Raw genomic sequence first — 19,884 nt, 5'->3', positions numbered from 1 at the left:
ACCTGCAACCTCTCTGTTTGTCTCCCTACAACTGGCCTCCTTCGGCATTGAATCATTGAACACAATTAAGTGGAATGTAGTAATAAGTTGATGATTACTTACATTTTCTAAAAGATCTGATGTAACCAAAATATTTCCTACCAAACTATGAGTTTATCAGGGATCATTTGTGATAATCTAAATTTACATATTTTCTGGGATTATTTTCAGGATGACGAGGTCAACTGGATTGTGTAAGAATTGATTTTAATGAAGCCTGCAGTTAAATAAGTAACTTTTCTTTGTTAGCTACTGAATTAGATTGATTTAGATCTATTATCTAAGTTGACATTGTGTGAATAAGCAATGAGAAAACATTGGGTCAAAAATATCAGTAAAATATTTTTATTCAGATCTTCAGGATTTTACTCCAGTATAATTAGGTGTGCCCACCCTGAAGTAATTTTGCAAGTTTAATTCAAACCAGTTGATGCGCTGTGATGTTACATGCAGGTTTCAAACCTGTCATCTGTCTTCATATTTGTAATGCCATTGTTCCAGTAAAATGTCATGTCAGCTCTCCTCAAAACAGAGCACACATCTGTTACTATGGGATTAGTAAATTTCATCATGGGAGTGTGGAATTCACAACAGGCAGTTACAATGTAACAGGACAGCAAAGCTAAGCGGAAGAGAAATGCACAATAAGGATGGGGAAGAGAAAGATCCACAACAGCAGTGGTGGTGGGGATCCATAATATGGAGAAGGCCGACAACAATAGAGAAAGATAGAAAGACATATCAGGCCAGGACCTGGGCTGACAAAAACAGCAGGGTCAAATTAGGCCATAATCTGGCCAGAGACAAACCTGGGCAGGACCAGAGCCTGGGCCTGGGCTGACAAAGACAGAAGACCACCCTGGGCTGGGTCCTAAGCTGACCAAGACGGTGAGGCCATATTAGGCCAGGGCCTGGCCTGAAGAAGGCTGTCGGGTAAATTGATAAACAGCTGAAAATTGAAGCAGGGCAAAAATAAAGACATATTGGGCTGCAGCCAAAGCTAACAGAAGCAAAGGGATGACAAGAAACACTACACAGATAATTTAAAGTCATTTCAATGTTCAAGCACTAGCTAGAAATTAATTTTAACCTTGATTTTCTTAATTCATTCATGGGATGTGGGCTTCGCTGGCTGGGCCAGCATTTATTACCTATCCCTAGTTGCACTTGAGAAGGTGGTGGTGAGCTGCCTTATTGAACTGCTGCAGACCATGTGGTGTAGGTACACCCAAAGTGCTGTTAGGAAGGGAGTTCCAGGATTTTGACCCAGCAACAGTGAAGGAACAGTGATATATTTCCAAGTCAGGCTGGGAGTGACTTGAAGGTGAGCCTCCAGGTAGTGGTGTTCCCATGTACCTGCTGCCCTTGTTCTTCCAGATGGTAGTGGTTGTGGGTTTGGAAGGTGCTGTCTAAGGAACCTTGGTGAATTCCTGCAGTGCATCTTGTAGATGGTACACACTGCTGCTACTGCGTGTCAGTGGTGGAGGGAGTGAATGTTTGTGGATGTGCCAATGAAGCGGACTGCTTTGTCCTAGATGCTGTCGAGCTTCTTCAGTGTTGTGGGAGATGTACTCATCCAGGCAAGTGGGGAGTATCCCATCACACTCCTGACTTGTGCCTTGTAGATGATGGACAGGCTTTGGGGAGTCAGGAGGTGAGTTACTTGTTGCACGATTCCTAGCCTCTGACCTACTCTTGTAGCCACAGTATTTATATGGCTAGTCCAATTCAGTTTCTGGTCAATGGCAACCCCCAGGATGTTGCTAGTGGGGGATTCAGTGATGGTAATGCCATTGAACATCAAGGGTGATGGTTGGATTCTCTCTTGTTGGAGATGGTCATTGCCTGGCACTTGTGTGGCGGGAATGTTACTTGCCACTTGTCAGCCCAAGTGTCGATATTGTCCAGGTCTTGCTGCATTTGTACATGGACTGCTTCAGCATCTGAGGAGTCGCAAATGGTGCTGAACATTATGCAATCATCAACGAACAGCCCCACTTCTGACTTTATGATGGAAGGAAGGTCATTGATGAAGCAGCTGAAGATGGTTGGGCCTAGGACGCCACCCTGAGGAACTCCTGCTGTGATGTCCTGGAGCTGAGATGACTGACCTCCAACAACCACAACCGTTTTCCTTTGTACTAGGTATGACCACAACCATTGGAGAGTTTCCCCTTGATTCCAATTGACTCCAGTTTTGCTAGGGCTCCTTGATGCCACACTCGGTCAAATGCTGCCTTGATGTCAAGGGCAGTCACTCTCACCTCACCTCAGGAGTTCAGCTGTTTTGTCCATGATTGAACCAAGGCTGTAATGAGGTCGGGCTGAGTGGCCCTGGCGGAACCCAAATTGGGCATCAGTGAACAGGTTATTGCTAAGCAAGTGCTGCTTGATAGCGCTGTTGATGACCCCTTCCATTACTTTACTGAAGATTGAGAGTAGACTGATGGGGCAGTAATTGACCGGGTTGGATTTTTCCTGCTTTTGTTGGACAGGACTTAGCTGGGCAATTTTCTACATTGCTGGATAGATGCCAGTGTTGTAGCTGTACTGGAACAGCTTGGCTAAGGGTGCAGCAAGTTCTGGAGCACAAGCCTTCAGTACTATTGCCGGAATACTGTCGGGGCCCATAGCCTTTGCAGTATCCAGTGCCTTCAGCCATTTCTTGATATCAGGTGGAGTGAATCGAATTGGCTGAAGACTGGCATCTGTGACAAAGACAAAAATTGCTGGAAAAACTCAGCAGGTTTGACAGCATCTGTGGAGTGAAAGGCAGAGTTAATGTTTCGAGTCCGTATGACTCCTCTTCAGAACTAAAGAGAAGTAAAAATATGGTGAAATATATAGTGTTTAAGGGGGGTGGGACAGGTGAAGCTGGATAGAAGGCCAGTGATAGGTGGAGGCAAAGGAGAGATTGCAAAAGATGTCATAAACAAAAGGTCGAAGGGGTGTTGGTGGTGGTGACACTGGCTAAAGGAGGTGTCAATGGTGACATTGAGAGTAGAAAGCAGGATGAGCAAATGACAGATGGACCTAGTGGGGGACGGTATGGGAAAAAAGATTGAAATTGGCTGAAAGGCGGGGCTAAAAAGGGGTGAGGATGGAGGAGAGAGTTCATGATCTGAAGTTGTTGAACTCAATCTTAAGACCGAAAGGATATAAAAGTGCCTAATCAGAAGATGAGGTGCTGACCCTCCAGTTTGCGTTGAGCTTCACTGGAACATTGCAGCAGGCCAAGGATGGACATGTGGGCATGAGAGCAGGGTGGTGTGTTGAAATGGCAAGCGACAGGAAGGTCTGGGTCATGCTTGCGGACAGACCGAAGATGTTTCGCAAAGCGGTCACCCAGTCTCTGTTTGGTCATGCTTTTACCCGCCCGCTGCCACACTTAGTGCAGATCTGGGGCGATTCCACCCTTGGTGTTGAACAATGAGTCTGAGCTTCAGTACAAAGGTCCTTGCCAAAAGCTGCCACCTGCTGCAGGCAGAGCTGCAACCTCAGAGCAGGGTGAGGACTTTAGTGACAGTAGCTGTGAAGATGTCCTTGCCTATGAACTTTTATGCTTTGGACTCCTTCTAGGCTGAGCTGGAGATATTAGTAACACCTTGTAGTATGCCATGCACTGTTGTGTAAGGCAGGTCACTGATGCTTTCTGTTCAGAAGCTGACTATATTTCATTCTTACTTGCCAGTGAGCAGCAGCTGGAGCAAATACTTGGCTGTGAGAAGATTGCAGGCTTCCCTTATTCCGCAGGAGCCATTGACTGCACATATGTCGCTTTATGGGGGCTGCATGTCAATTCTGAGATGTAACCATAAGAAATTCCACTAACTGAATTTCTGGCTGATGTGTGACCATTGGCAATGAAGCAATCACATCAAAGCAGCAGTCATGGTGCCTTCAGTTTGTGGCTGTCAACCATGCCATCTGTATTTGAACCACCACAACAAACCAAAGACTGCCTACTGGTGACGAGGTCTGTCCATTGACAACAAAGCTGGTGACTTTGGTGCACAATCCATGCACACACATGTAACATGAGTACAATGAAAGCTGTGCTGCATCATGAAATATAATTGAGACGACCATTGACATGCTGAACACGATCCTGCTCAGGAGGAGCCCTGCAGCACTCAGCAGAACAGGTGTCAAGATTCATGATGGTTTGTTGTATGCTGAACAACATCACTATCACCAGGACACAACCCTTGCTAACAACTACATGGTGAGCAAGAGAAGAAAGAAGAGAAAACCTAGGCATTCCCTTTCAGACTGCTTTGTCTTTGAACAACTTAGTTGACTGAGATACCATTAAACACAACCCCAAATCCCCATTCACCAACAGTCCCACACCTTATCTTCCATTTGTGACTGACCATCATAGCGTCTGCTTGACAACAATTCAAAAGTGAAAGCTAACACAAAGCAAGGATTCCAAACCAAGTGTATAAATGAATCCTTGTCATATTGCATACCAGCATTAACTAACCAATACCCTGTGCGTTCCTGTAGTGCCTGTCTTCCATACCCCTTTGTCTGTTCTGGTGTTCCTATGCAATGCTACACCAGTGGCTGCAGCATGGCTAGTCAAAGGCTGCTGACTTTTCAATGGCAGGTGCCTTGCAGGGTAAGCTCAATCAAATCTGGCCCTAGAAGATTTATCTTTGAACTGCACAATCTTGGCATGTCTTGCTGGTTGGTTGACAGGCAACAGCAGGAGCACTGATGGAGTGTATGTAGTTGGAGGACAAATGTAGTCATCTTGAGAGATGTTCAGCCATCTAATCAATCCTAGCAGCTGGCAAGAGGAAAGATTGCTAGACAGCAATGAGACCCTGCTAGTCCCTTTGCACACTGGTATTGGCAGTTGTGAAGACAGCAAGGTGAGCTTTCATGTGAGCAGTCTGAGCTGGCAAGGCAGCAAGGTGAGCTTACATGACAAAAGTCTGAACCTCCACGGCAGCACTCAGACATTGGGTGGCCTCTCTGTGGTCTGTAATGGGAAATGCAATCTGACGTTGCATCATGTTTGGGTCTACAATTGTGCTCATGGAGTTGGCCATTAATTCCACACTGCAAGATGGACTGCATGTTTTTGCATAAAGCCCTGTGAAAAGTTGGTGCCAGACTCTTCCATGCTCCTTGCCATTGCCGTAGGCTTTCTGACAGCCCTGCCAATGCACCAAGCATTTCTTTGCACATACACATCAGCCTTGTTCTGTAGCCTGCTCCATTGAAATGCACATTTGAGTTCTCTGCATGGGGCCTCGCCCTCTGGCGAATTGGCACCTACAGTACCCTTGTCCCATGCCCTGACTGCTGGCCACTCGTACCCAATGTCTCACCACATCCATATCTTTCCTCTAAACTATCCCCTAAATTATGTGCTAAGGGTTGTCTGAAAGCCCAGGCACCCATAAAAGGATAACTCTTCATACAGGTGCAGAGATAGGAAAACTTTGCTTTATGATATTATAATCTATTTTTTTCTGTGATCTCTTTGGCTCAATATTTATTTGCACAAGATAAAGAGGTGTTAAGTGCTTCTGTTATTGATACTTTAAAGATCTAGTTGATACTTTTATAAGGTTGTAGTAACAGAAAATTATGATTGGGTGTATTTTAAGCAGTTCCACACATGCCATTGATATTATAGGGTTCATTGGCTCTGTACAGAGTGCACACTGGGTAAACGGGCATGGAAGCATTATGGGTTGGCATAGAGGGTATGTGTGGGGCTGGGTGGGGGGTTTAAGTTGGCATGGAGAATATGAGGAGCTACTGGGGGGGGGGAGGGGGTCGGTGAGGGTCATGAGTTGGCATGGAGAGGGTATGGGTAAGACCTTTGGCCTTATCTTTCAAAAGGTTCCCAAATCCAGACTAATGGTTCACAGTTCCTCAGAGGAACCAAGAACCAAAGTCGTGGGAAGCTGGCCCAACTGCACACAAATTGCAAGGTGTTAGAGAGTGCCTACCCCACAATGGAGCCGGCCGGGTTGGGATTGCAGGATGCAGGTAGCAAGTCCGCAAATGAGACTTGCTACCCGCACCTTTATCCATGCCAGTGAGAATGGGGGTGGGAATCCGGGAATCGGGTCCTAACTGCCATTTTTAAATGGCTCCGGAGCCCTAATGACTCATCCAAAATCTGGCCCGAAGTTTCAACAATAAATGTTGAAATAAAAATTGTGATTCAAAATTGTGACAGAGGAAATAAGATTTTGTGGACAGTGTGCAAACTCTGCAAAATATTTTAACATAATAGAAAATGCAATACAAATGTGTTTTCCTTAAGTAGTTGTCAGCCTGGTGTTATTCATCATCACTGGTGATTTAAATAAAATTGGATTTTGGGAATGGCACAGTGGCAGCAAATTGAGCTGGGATGCATGGAAATAAACATGAGGGGATGAGAGCTTGGGCTCACTGTTCCCCACACACTGATTTATGGCTCTCCGGGTTGCTGACATAGGGAAGTGTCGAGCAAAGATTAGGCACTTGCCTACAGGGATGAGGGAGGAGAATTAATCACTTGTGAAGGTTGTATTTTTAGAGACACAAAACACACTATGGGACTAATACTCATTTTCATTGCTGGACAGTCACAAGATACCAACACAGCATGTTGAGCACTGCTCCCTGCAGCCTCCAGTTTTCTCCCTTCAACCCAAACCAACATGCTTTTTTTTAAATCCACCATGTAAGGGTAAAAGATCCAGTGATTTTCTGGTCTAAGTCTATTGTTCAATTGGCTAAACTGCTGGATGTGAATTTACGGGGAAGAGGAGAAGCAAAATTAGAAGGACAGTCACATCAAACCACTTTCAGGCGGCTCTTGCTCACTAGCTTAAAGGAAGTCTCTCGTTCATCTTTGGCCCAAATCAAGAATTCAGCATGGAAAAGAAAAATGATTAACTAGAAATTAAAATTCTGTGGAAGCTAACAAAATGAAGTCACAGCCTCGTACCTCCTCTGCCTCAGAGAGAAATATTAATGCAAAACCCTTCATCTATTCTTACAGGATGATATACATTCCAATGCCTTTCCTGTATAATACTCCGAATTCATCATCTTGCATTGGGTCATCACTCATAACAGACCTGTAAACATTGCCACTTCATCCTTCAATAGCTCAAAATGTTTCTTCTCGGTTTGGAAGACATGATCTTTATGTGTGTTTTTTCGTGCCCAGTATATTTTACTGAAAACTTGTTGAAAAAGATAGCATTGATGGAGTTTATGGAAGATGGCATTTACGAAAATCCTAGGGATAATATCGACACTGTTTAGCTACAATAAGTGATGTGTGTGGTACCATTTTATAACTCAGCATTCGTAGTTCAGTGTTTCACACGATGGGAATTTACATCAGGAATTCAGGTGAAGGGGTAATTTTTTAAAAATAATTTTAATGGATGAAATATCTTGTGTGATATGCTGACCCTAAAATTCCCCCAAATGCCTGCACTAGAAGTGCTTATTTTTAACATCAATCTTTGTATTAAAATTACAGAAACATTGACTCTTCTAGGACAACCTGGTAGCTGACTTTGCATAGCTGGATTACAGTGATGCTAAAGTCATCAGTGTTTCTTGATATCTTCCTTATTCTTCATTTCAGGATGAGCACAGCATTGTTTTCCTGTGCGATTTGCACATATACTTTCCTCCAGGCATAATTGACAGCATCAGAAAACATTGTGTGGAAGGAAAGATGGCATTTGCCCCAATAGTAATGAGGCTGAACTGTGGCTCCTCCCCACAGGAACCTGATGGTAAGTGACAACAATAAGTAACTGAAGTTATTACTTTGAAATTAATCTAGGATTTAGCTGCTTATTTTGGGGTGTTCTCTTAACCTTGACCTCTCAAGTGTGCTCAATCTAAGAACAAAAATAGATATTGATACTCTACCAAGTGGCAAACTAAGGATTTAAAAGAAACACCTGTTCTCATTTTGACAAACTACATCATCCTCCTTTCTGAACCTTCAGCTGGCTAATGATTAGCTTCTAGCATGTATGTGCTTGATCATATGCTTCTGGTTCAGATAACACAGGGATTCTCAACTGAGGACCCACAGTCCCCTACGGATCTGCGAGAAGATTTTGCCAATATATAGTCAAACATAATACTTTTCCTTTGCCCTAACAAAACATGGTGGCAGCCATTCTCAAATCGGCACAGGCCCATATCCCAGATGCAGTATAGTGAGGTCACTGGAATGTGGACTGCAATTGGAAGCTATCTGCAGTAGTGCGATGTCTGAAAAGGGTGAGTTCTTATACAGCATTGTGGAAAGGTGAAGGATGCACCTGGAGACAGACAGCAACACATAGGGGTAGCCCTACCAACTCACCTGGAGACAATAAGACTGCACCTTCTAGGTAAGTCCCAGCTCCCCTCTGGGAGGGGGTGGGGATGGTGCTGTTGACAGTTGACCAGACAAGTTGCATCCTGATCCTCGCACCAACTACCCTCCCCACCACGCCCCCCCCCCCCCCCCCCCCCCCCCCCACCATCTCCCATGGATCTGCCCTCTGCCACAGGATGCGTGGTTGTGCCATATTCCAGCTGTGCTGGGACTGCTAGGTAGTCATCTGCACGTAGCCACTCCAGTAGCGTATGGGGCAGGAGATTTGGCCTGGCTTTTCATTATGAAGCACCTCCCTAGAATTAATGTGCTGCAAGTTCACAAATGACTTATCAAAGAGTCCCCTTTAAGGAAGGTAAAAAACAAATTCCTGCTAGTGCACACATTGGAAAAGAGCAGGTCAGTCAACATCTACAAGAAAAACAGGCAACATTTTTCAACAGGTGTTGGGATATCTGATCCTTTGTTCACACACCTGGGCTATCTGATGGTTTCCTCATTCATATGAGGTACCTGATGATATGTTCGCCCATTTGAGATTCGTATGTCATGCTTCTCTCACCATTTGGATGAGGGCTGGGATATTTAACATGTTTTGATTCATGGGATGTGGGCAAGGCTGGCATTTATGCCCATCCCTAACTGATGAGTGTTTATTATAGGATGAATGCACAGAACTTAACATATTCTCAGGTTATGTAATACGTTCTCTCTATGTGTAAAGTGTCAGAGAAGTATTTCAGCGGGACACAGAGAAATTACAAAGAATAGGAAAATTGTTGTAAGTGTACACAATAAATACCAGATATGGATAAACTTTGAGTTCAACTATCAGCTTCAAAACAGCAAAACTCATAGATCAATGCTATAGAACTTACTTCATCATGTTCAGCGTAAGAGCTGTAGAGCACTGAGGAAGTGAAGCTGCGTTAGTGAAAAACATAAAGCTGCAATTAGCACTGCAAAATTAAGGAAATATGAAGACAGCTATTTGAATTTTGGTTTTATTAGTACTGGCAGTAGTGAAATACCTCAACCTCAGTGTTTGATTTGTGGTCAAGTACTGTCCAATGAATCTTTGAAGCTCTCCTAATTATGAGACATTTAACTACTCAGGCATGAAATATGTAAAACATGTAACATTTGTTTTTGTAATTATATAACTAATTTTTGTACAGAAAAATACTGTGTAACATGAGGGTCCATGGAATTTTATAACTTGAGAGAGGTGGCCTTGGAAGCAAAAAGGCTGAGAAGCCCTGAGATGATAAATCACGCAACCAAGATTGGTCCAGAGTATTTGATTTGTTAACTCCTGATCTTGTGCCTGTGTGCAGCTGCTGAAGTACACCTCAGACATGTGGCAAAAGTTGTTTAAAAAAAAAAATATTTAATTCACTTATAATCTCTAGGATATTGGGAAATGAATGGATTTGGCTTGCTAGGAATCTACAAATCGGATCTTGACAGGATTGGTGGGATGAATACAAAAGAATTCCGTGACCGTTGGGGAGGAGAAGACTGGGAACTACTGGATAGGTAACAGATTTGAAGTCAGTTAAAAATTAGTCCTGAATGTTTGTAAGGATGGGCAACAAAAAGCCATTGTTTAAATTTATATTTCACCTTTTCATTTTATTTTCAATTCTCCCCTCTCACGCTACCATTTTACACTAACCTGGGATTGCACACTCTGGAAATTAGAAGACTAGGGTGAGATTTGATCAAGATATTAAGGGAAACAGGTAGGGTGGGTACAGAAAAAAATATTTCCACTAGTTGGGGAGTTTGGGATTAGGTGATAGAACCTAACAATTAGAGCCAGACCTTTAAAGAATTGGGAAACCCTTCTTCACGCAAAGGGTGGCAGAGATTTAGAATTATCTTCCTCAAATGACAATTGAGGTCATTTGTTAATTCTAAATTTAAGATTAATAGATTTCTGTTGGCCAAAGATATCAAGCAATATGGGGCAAAATGGGTAATGGGAGTTAGGTCATAAATCAGCCATGACCTCATTGAATGGTGAACAAGTTGGAGGGGCTAAATGGCCCACTCTAAACCAATGAAAGTTGAAAAAGTTAATAGACAGTTCCCTGCCATTGAATGTGGGAGCCAGTTTAGCTAATTTTAATGATCCTCTTCTACAATGTCCTCACATGCACGTTTTCAGTAATGGCCATTGGACAATGATCAGGAGAAAAAAGCCTGACTGTGTTTTCCTTTCAGAAACAGGGATGCAAGTGACAAAATTACCTTAATTCAAACTGACTACCTCAAATATCAGGGATGAAGCCTGGGACCTGCATAATCTGTGTGACTAAACCCCACATTAGAAATGTACTCAATAAACCATCAAGAAAAGCTAAAAAATTTAGCTTGAGCCCCGTCAAGAAGAAATGTGCTTATTTTTTGTAAATATCTAAATCCCTCTTTCCCTAATCACCACTGGATATCAGAGAGAGGGGAAGGGAGAATAGTATTTTTAGGCATTTTCATTTAATGAGCACCAAGCTTTTTGTTTAATTTAAATATGTTTTATTACATTTTAGCCAGCTTTTATTATGGTCTTTCTTCATCAGATAAGAATCCCTTCTAGATATGAATGTATTCTAAATGATCTGTCTACAATTTCCACATTTGTTAACTGGCCATGGATTTGCTTTTACTATTGTTTTGATTACTTTATAGCAGTATATATCACATTTACGAACATTATTTCAGCAATCTCTGCACTCACTAAAATCAAAAAATCAAAGATTGGTGATTTTTGCAAACTTAAAACAATGTTTACCTTTTATTATTCATAGGATTTTCCAGGCTGGGTTGGAAGTGGAGAGATTATATATGAGGAACTTCTTTCATTTCTACCACTCCAAACGTGGAATGTGGAATAGGAAACAAGTAAAAGTGACGTAGTAACAATGACTGTAGGAAGTCTGGCTATCATGCACTTTATCCAGTCATAGGATTGAACTGCCCTATCCAAAAACAAATGGAGTACAGCCCCTGTGTTGTCTTAGGTAAAATGTATCTGAAGACAATGGAATTGCTGCTGTAATTACTCAGGCTACTAAGCAATGATTTTGTGATCTTCAACCCAGGAAAACATTACAAAGAACCTCTCTCAATACTTAAGTTTGTAAGTGGTGAAAAGTTCCAAACAAAATGTTTATATTTTTTTATTCAAAGAAATGTAATGATCCTGATATGTTAGGGTCTAAAAGTAGAATTATTCTATGGTACAATAAAACAAAAAAAGCTGGCTTTTTTCCATAAGGGAGGTGTGTTAGGTCAAAGCAACGGTAACATTTTTTGGGATTGGTTCTGCTTAAATCTTATTCACTGTGTGGCACCATTATAGGAACAAGGTTATAAGGATGCACAGTTTGTTTTGGCTCACCTGAGACACCTCATGAACCTACCAGAGCAATCAGTTCTATTGTCAGAGACTAATAACTTGCTGACACCTTGGAAGATACACCTTTCAATGGAATTAATTAAAATGTTATGCATCAAGGTTCTAGGATGAGCTAGATTTGCTGTATTTGTAACCATCTCATTTTGGGAAGGGGAGATTTAATGGTCATATTTTAAGATTTTAATACGCTGGGAAATACTTAAAATAAGCAAGATCAGATTCATTCTTTTCAATGAATTTTATTACCAGTTCAGTTTGTAAGGTTGAGCATATGATTTTTCTTTGTGTGTATATTTCCGAGGTAAATATTATTGCTACTGTTTCCATTTTTAACACTTTTAATAGTTTACACCACCTATATATTTAGCAAACCCAGTATATTTTTTGTTTGCTACCAGTTGGGCCATATTGATGGCTTAGAATTTCTACGCATGGTTGTGCACAGCAGCTAAGTTGCAGAGCTGTGATTTAGCTTCATTTTAGATGCAGGATCATCTTTGAGTAAATAAACTGCAATGAAGGGAGTCATTTCAGCTGTTTTTGTTTTGGCATAGGGCCACGAAATTAAATGTTGCAACCTTGGAATAACTTTCTCACTTTTCGTCAGGTTTATTTCTGAAGTACGAAATTAAAAATATTTCTGACCAGACAGTTTGCTAAGTTGGTTAAGTTATGGTTTGATGCAGACTGAGTGCACAAAATACCTTGAATCTCTTTTATTCTCTTCTGTACAAAAGTAACTTAATACTTCAAATACAAATTAACTCTGCACCTATATTTATACTTGAGTCTGCAGGATACACAGGCATTTTTGCTGCACTGTGTTTGTAACCAAGTACCTCAATTATGAGTCTTAAATATAGCTCACAAAACTCATCTGAATTTATTTTTGTATGGAGATAGATGTGAGAAAATTAGGTACTTTTCAAACACATTTTGGGTACTTTAAATAAAACAGAAAGCGCTGGAAATACTCAGCAGGTCTGGCAGCATCTGTGGAGAGAGAAACTGAGTTAACATTTCGAGTTGAATATGTTCTGTAGAAGAGTCACCTTTGACTTGAAACGTTAACTCTGTTTCTCTCTCCACAGATGCTGCCAGACCTGCTGAGTATTTCCGGCATTTTCCGTTTCTATTTCAGATTTCCAGCATCCTTGGTAATTTGCTTTTATTTTGAGTACTTAAATTATCTAGGGAGTTTAGAAGAACCATTAGTGATATCAGTACCCTTTTGATCAAAGCTCTTTCCAAGAGTGTAGACCTTGTGTTACTGTAGATTTTTTTTAAACTGTACCTGTACAGTGTAGTTGTTGTCTTTAAAGTTGCTGGGATGAAGGGTTAATGATTTCTGTGAAATTGCCAAATTGTGTGTAATCATGATTTTTGGAAATAAAAGTTTTTTTTTTTGAAATTTTGAGTATGTTGGTTATTAAAACTAATTTCTCATCCCCTCTTCAAACACACTCTGCTGGTTGGTTGGTTGGTAGCTCAGCTTCCTAATTGGGGAAATAATTGGGCTCACTACTATATGTAGCGATGATTTTGAATGCAATTATGTATTGCTAATCACAGCGATCAGAACAATTCCGGCTAATCTTGCCAATGACTTCTTTAAATTATCTTCTGCCTTTACTTTAGCACCTAGCAACTATGGATGGCTTTTTATATTGGTGAGAACATAAGCTAGCATCAGTGGGGTGGAACTGATGTGACATGGTATGTATGGGTGACCACTTCTCTTAGCTGCTAAAATAATGGCAAAAAAAAGATGGGGGCTAAAGATGATGATGTTCCAGAGTAATGGAAGCCCCATCCATTTTCTGTTGTGGCCATCTCATTCACATCGGAATAACAAGCAGCCAGGAGCAGAATATCCAGGCTTCTGTTTCAGGGCTCTGTCAAGTGATTTATGACTCTGTTGCAGGAATATATACTCCTCGATCAACTCCCAGGAAGGAATGAGTTGATAATTGGCAGAGCGTAACCAGAGACATTAAGAAAATTATTGGTGCCCCAGTAGATACAGTCAGCAAGATGGACAAAATAAGCTGTTATGGTTAGCTCTGATTTTCTTTGTTAGATGCTTGCTAGACTTCTGTATTGAAAGCCTAGATCAAGTAGTGGTGGAATAAGATCACTTAGTGCAGCAAATAAATAAAAAGATGCAAAGCTTCATATTAAAAAAGCAGAGTTCATGCAAAAGTGCTAATTTGACTTTGTGGTAGCGCTCATGTCAGAGCTGGAAGGCCATGGGTTAAATTCACACCAGGACATTAAAAAAAAATTGTGATCAAGCTGTGGGTGATGCTGGTATGGCTCCATTTATGGCACATTCCAACGTGCCCTAACAAGGTGGTGGCAGGCTGCCTCCTTAAACCACTGAAGTCCTTTTGTTGATGGTAATCCCACCGCAGTGCTAGGTAGGGAATTCCAAGATTCTAAGCCAGAGATGAGGAGTGAATTGTAAGATATGTTCAAATAGGATGGTGTGTAACTTAGAGGGAAACTTGGAGGTTCCCACGCTGCCACTTTTGTTCTCCTTGGTAATAGAAATTACAGAAGAGGGAAGGTACTCTTGAAGTAGCCTCAGTTAGTTGCACTGCAGCAATTAGAACATGAGTACTGCAGCGACAATCTACTGTGGTGGGAGTGGATATTGAGGCCAGCGATAAGAGCACCATTTGGATGTTGTTGAACTTCTTCAGTGTTGTTCCCGATGCACCCATTCAGTCGAGTATTCCATCACACTCCTAACCTCACCCATGTAGGTAAAGGAGGTGAACCATGTATTGCAGTGTGCCCAGACCCTGTACTTGTCTTGTAGACACAGGGTGGAATTCTCCCTTGACCTCGGCGGCGGCTTTAATGTTGGGTGGCGGGAGAGGGAACAATGCGATAGGAGGACCTAAAATCGGTTTCACGCCAGAGTAAAATATCAGCAGAATCTTCCACTCCTACCCACCATGGTAGGTTGCAATTGAAATTTTCCAATTTTCATCCCACTAATGGGATGCTGATGAAGGTCTGACCAGTATCGACCCCCACCACTCCCCACCGAGCCCGATCGTCCATGACACCAGCGGGAAATCACGCTGGTCCAGAACATACCTGGACCAGTGTGGTGTGTAAAAACCAGGACTTGCCTTATGAAGGCCTGGGGCAGCTCCGGAGATGACAAGATGGAGGCCTCCAGCGACCGGGCCTTGGAACACCAAGTGCAGCAGTGGGTGGGTGGAGCATCAACCACATGGATTTTCTCTGTGCAGCAGCATCCAGGAGGTGGTTGTTCTCAGTGCAGCAACTTCTCCCAGGGTTCCGATCTTCAACCAGCAACTTTGCCCAGGGTTCCGATCTTCAACCAGCAACTTCTCCCAGGGTACCGATCTTCAACCAGCAACTTCGCCCAGGGTTCCGATCTTCAACCAGCAACTTCGCCCAGGATTGGAACCTCCAGCTGCAGGTGGAAGGCTGCAAGAGGTCTTTTTGGACGGCAAGGGGTTGCGAGGGGGGACAGGGGAGGTGCCAAAGATGGGAAACAGAGGAATGAAGAGGTGGGATGGGATTTCAGACCTAGAGGGGGGTAGGGAAAGTTGGAGATGTTGCAGGACAGAGAGAATCAGAGGGGGTCTTTCAGTGGGTCCAATGTTTCAGGGTGGGGGGGACTTTGTTCATTTTGCGAGTGGTGAGGGGCTTGTGCAGGCCTGACGTGGCATGGTGGGGTGGAGAGGTCTGAAGTGGCCGGGTGGAGTAGAGGGGCACTGTTTTAAACTTAGGGATCACCCTTACAGGACAGAGATGAGGTGAAATCTTTTCTGTGAGGATTGTGCGACTTTGGAACTCTCTGCTTCGTAAGGTAGTGGAGGCAGGTTCATTGAATATTTTCAAGACAGAGGTAGATAGACTCTTATTAGGCAAGGGAATCAAAGGTTATTGGGGGTAGATGGGAATGTGGAACTCGAGACACAAACAGATCAGCCATGATCTTATAGAATGGCAGAGCAGGCTTGAGGGGCCTAATGGCCAACTTCTCTTATTTTGTATGCTCGTAGGTCTGAAGTGGCATGGGGGGGTAGTGGGGAGGCCTGAAGTGGCTGGGGGTTAGTGTAGAGGCCTGAAGAGGCTGGGGGGGTTCACAGGGAGGGGCCAGTGGAGTCAATGGTGGATTCCTGGGATGCAAACTGAGGGTAACTGTGGTAGGAAGGGACGGTGAGGGTTAAAGGGGACAGCAGGAGCTAGTAGGGTGGGGGTGTGACGCTATTGTGTGAAGGGGCACTGAGGGTTGTTGGTGAGGATGTGGATATGGACTCTGATTCAGGGGCTGGTGGGCAGGATGTGGGTGGGCAAGCCTATAGTAACGGGTGGGATTCTCAGCGAGGAAGGGGACCTCATTCACCTGAACATTACTGAAGGTGATGGGGAGGGTCGAAGGGTGATGGTGGAGAGGCTGAACATTATCCCAGGCGGGACAATGGTTATGAGGGAGAGGGTGCGGGTGACTGGGGGAGGGGGAAAGGTGTTAGACTGCAGATAGAATGTCACCATGGCTGGGCTTGTCACAACTATGCTGGGTCTCATGGTGGAAATCTCAAGATGCTGCATGGGAGTTGGGTCATCGGGGGTGGGCAGAGATGTAGGTCAGCTCAACTGGATAACTGAAGGGGAACCCAGCATGCAGTTTTCACAATGCTATGGCCCTGAGACAGATAGAGCGATGCTTAGCTTGTGCGGGAGAGTGCTTGCATATGGCTCACAAGGGCCCTGGCAAATACCTTTGCCTCCCTGCAGATGCCTCTTTCCGGGGTACAGGGCATTCCCAGGAAGATGGGGGTATGGGGGAGTGGAATGCTAATGCTTAAGGACTATCAATAAAGCACCACATTAGACATGATAAAAATACAGTGAATATATTTACGAAAGTTTGATATTTGTGACATTCAATAGTGCACCCATGCAACCACTTGTGAATTCAGTACTTCTTAACTTTTCTCTCCCTACCACTTCTAAGTGCTCATCGGAATTCCAAAGCAGGGGCGGAGGCCAGCCTGCTGACCAGTTGACCTGTTTCCTTGGCTGACCTTGGCGGCTGTCCTCTGGAGACCCGAGGCCTGGAGGGCCTGGCTTACTTTGGCTGCCCTGCTATGGGCCAGCTGCTTCCTCTGCGATGACATACTCGCGGGGAGGTTTGCTAATGGTATTGGGGCGGATTTAAACTAAATTGGCAGGGGGGTGGGATCCTGAAAAGTAGGTCAGAGGGGAGAGAAGCTGAGATGGAATTAAAAGTTAAAACGCTAGTAAGTGAGTCTGGGAGGCAGAGGAAACATAGGCTAGATAAGGAAGAAGTGAGTTTAGCAAGGCTAAATGGAATATATTTTAATGCAAGGAGCCTGAGGCATAAGACAGATGAGCTGAGGACACAGGCACGTGGGAGTATGATATCATAGCTATAACCGTGGCTTGGCTAAAAGAAGGGCAGGATTGGCAGCTCAACATTCCTGGTTATAAGGTATTCAGATGAGATAGAGAGGGGGATAGAAAGGGGGAGAGGGGGTCACAATATTGATCAAGGAATCAATTATGGCAGTGAGGAGGGATGATATCTTGGAAGGATCATCAAATCAGGCCATATGGGTAGAAGTAAAAAACACAAAAGGGCAAACATGCTGTTGGGTGTTTACTATAGACCCCCAAACAGTCAGGGAGAGATAGAGGATCAAATATGTAATCAAATTTCAGAGAAGCGTAAGAATAATAAGACAGTAATAGTAAGGGATGTTAACTGCCCAAATATTAACTGGGATAGTTTTAGTGTGCAAGGTAGGGAGAGGGCAAAATTCTTAAGTATCATCCAGGAGAGCTTTTTTAACCAGTACGTGGCAAGCCCAACAATGGAGGGGACAGTTCTGGACCTAATATTCAGAAATGAGCCCGGGCAGGTGGAAGTCATATCAATAGGGGAGCATTTTGAAGATAGTGACCATAACTCAGTTAGATTTAGGATAGTTGCGGAAAAAAATGAGGTTGGGCTGGGAATAAAAGTTCTAAACTGGGGAAAGGTTAATTTTACTAAGATGAGATACGATTTGGCCCAGGTGGACTGGGAGCAGCTACTTGTAGATAAAACTCTGTCAGAGCAGTGGGAGGCATTCAAGGAGGACATAACGAGAGTACAGTGCAAATATGTTCCCGTAAGGATAAAATGAGGGGGACCAAGTCCAGAGAACCCTGGATGTCAAGGGACATAAAGGTTAGGATTAAGAAAAAAAGAGAAGTTTATGAAAGATACTGAGGGCTCAATACGGCAGAGTCCCTAGAGGAGTATAAAAAGTGCAGAGGGGAACTTAATAAGGAAATTAGAAAAGCTAAGAGAGCGCATGAGAAAGCTTTGGTGGGTAGAATAAAGGAAAACCCAAAGAGGATTTTGAAAAATATATAAAGAGGGAGAGAATAACTAGGGAAAGAGTAGGGCTAATTAGGGACCATAGAGGTAATGTGTGTGTGGACCCGGAAGATGTGGGTACAGTCCTCAATGAATACTTTGCATTGGTTTTTACAATAGGTGTGAAACATTAGAGGAAATTAACATAGAGAGAGAGGAGGCACTAGTGGGTTTAGCGGCCTTAAAAGTGGATAAATCCGCAGGCCCACTTGAGATGTATCCCAAGCTGTTGAGAGAGGCAAGGGAAAAGATATCAGGGGCCCTGGCAGTAATTTTCAAATCCTCTCTGGCCACAAGTGAGGTTCCGGAGGACTGCTGACATTGTCCCATTGTTAAAAAGGGGAGAAAGGGATAGACCAGGAAATTACAGGCCAGTCAGTCTAACCTCGGTGGTGGGGAAGTTATTAGAAAGAATTCTGAGGGACAGAATATATCTGCACTTAGAGAGACAGGGATTAATCAGGGATAGTCAGCGTGGATTTGTTAAGGGAAGATTGTGTTTGACAAATTTGATTGAATTTTTTGAGGAGGTAACCAGGAGTGTTGATAATGTATTTGATGTGGTCTACGTGGACTTTAGCAAGGCTTTTGATAAGGTCCCTCATGGCAGACTGGTCAAGAAAGTAAGAACCCATGGGATCCAAGGCAAAATGGCATGTTGGATCCAAAATTGGCTGAGAAGCAGGAAGCAGAGGGTGATGGTAGAGGGATGTTTCTGTGACTGGAAGTCTGTTTCCAGTGGGGCTCAGTGCTGGGACCCCTGCTGTTTGTGGTGTACATAAATGATTTGGACTTAAATTTAAGGGGTATGATCAAGAAGTTCGTGGATGACACGAAAATTGGTAGAATGGTAAATAGTGAAGAGGATATCAATGGACTGGTCAGGTGGGCAGAGTAGTGGCAAATGGAATTCAACCCGGAAAAGTGTGAGGTAATGCACTTGGGGAGGGCTAACAAGGCAAGGGATTACACTATGAATGGTAGGACCCTGGAAAGTACTGAAGATCAGAGGGACCTTGGTGTGCATATCCACAGATCCTTGAAGGTAGCAGAGCAGGTAGATAAGTTGGTTAAGAAGGGATACTTGCCTTTATTAGCAGAGGCGCAGAATACAAGCACAGGGAGGTTATGCTGGAACTGTATAAAACGTTGGTTAGGCCACAACTGGAGTACTGCGTGCAGTTCTGGCCACTACATTATAGGAAGGATGTGATTGCACTGGAGAGGGTGCAGAGATTATTTACCAGGATACTGCCTGAGCTGGAAGGTCTGAGCTATGAGGAAAGATTGGATAGGCTGGGGTTGTTTTCCTTGGAGCAGTGAAGGTTGAGAAGGGACCTGATAGAGGTGTATAAGATTATGAGGGGCATAGATAGGGTGGATAGGAAGGTACTTTTTTCCATTAGTAGAGGGGTCAATAACCAGGGGGCATAGATTTAAGGTAAGAGATAGAAGGCTAAGAGGGGAGTTGAAGAGAAAACTTTTTCTCACAGAGGGTGGTGGGAGTCTGGAACTCACTACATGCAAGGGTGGTTGAGTCAGAAATCCTTGAAACATTTGAGAAGAATTTAGATATTCACTTGCGTCACCATAGCCTCCAGGCCTATGGGCCAA

General features: G+C 43.4%; 1 protein-coding gene across 3 annotated transcripts in view; it reads left to right on the top strand.

Annotated features, from left to right (window-relative positions):
• Window positions 1-19,884, top strand: part of b4galnt3b (beta-1,4-N-acetyl-galactosaminyl transferase 3b) — a 241,886-nt gene that overhangs the window by 207,463 nt on the left and 14,539 nt on the right. For 2 of the 3 annotated variants that reach the window (XM_078568192.1, XM_078568191.1), the window contains exons 18-20: window positions 7,661-7,814; window positions 9,826-9,952; window positions 11,224-13,239. In XM_078568192.1, the coding sequence (XP_078424318.1) occupies window positions 7,661-7,814; window positions 9,826-9,952; window positions 11,224-11,332 (390 nt within the window). In that variant the 3' untranslated portion in view covers window positions 11,333-13,239. Of the gene's footprint in view, window positions 1-7,660; window positions 7,815-9,825; window positions 9,953-11,223; window positions 13,240-19,884 lie in introns of those variants that run through there. The other variant, XR_013580218.1, reaches the window with a different exon arrangement.

The sequence above is a fragment of the Cetorhinus maximus genome, chromosome 22, assembly GCF_964194155.1.
Source record: "Cetorhinus maximus chromosome 22, sCetMax3.hap1.1, whole genome shotgun sequence".
Classification (NCBI taxonomy): Eukaryota; Metazoa; Chordata; class Chondrichthyes; order Lamniformes; family Cetorhinidae; genus Cetorhinus; species Cetorhinus maximus.
The sequence above is the reverse complement of the archived record's forward strand: the minus strand, read 5'-3'. Positions and strand labels throughout refer to the sequence as shown.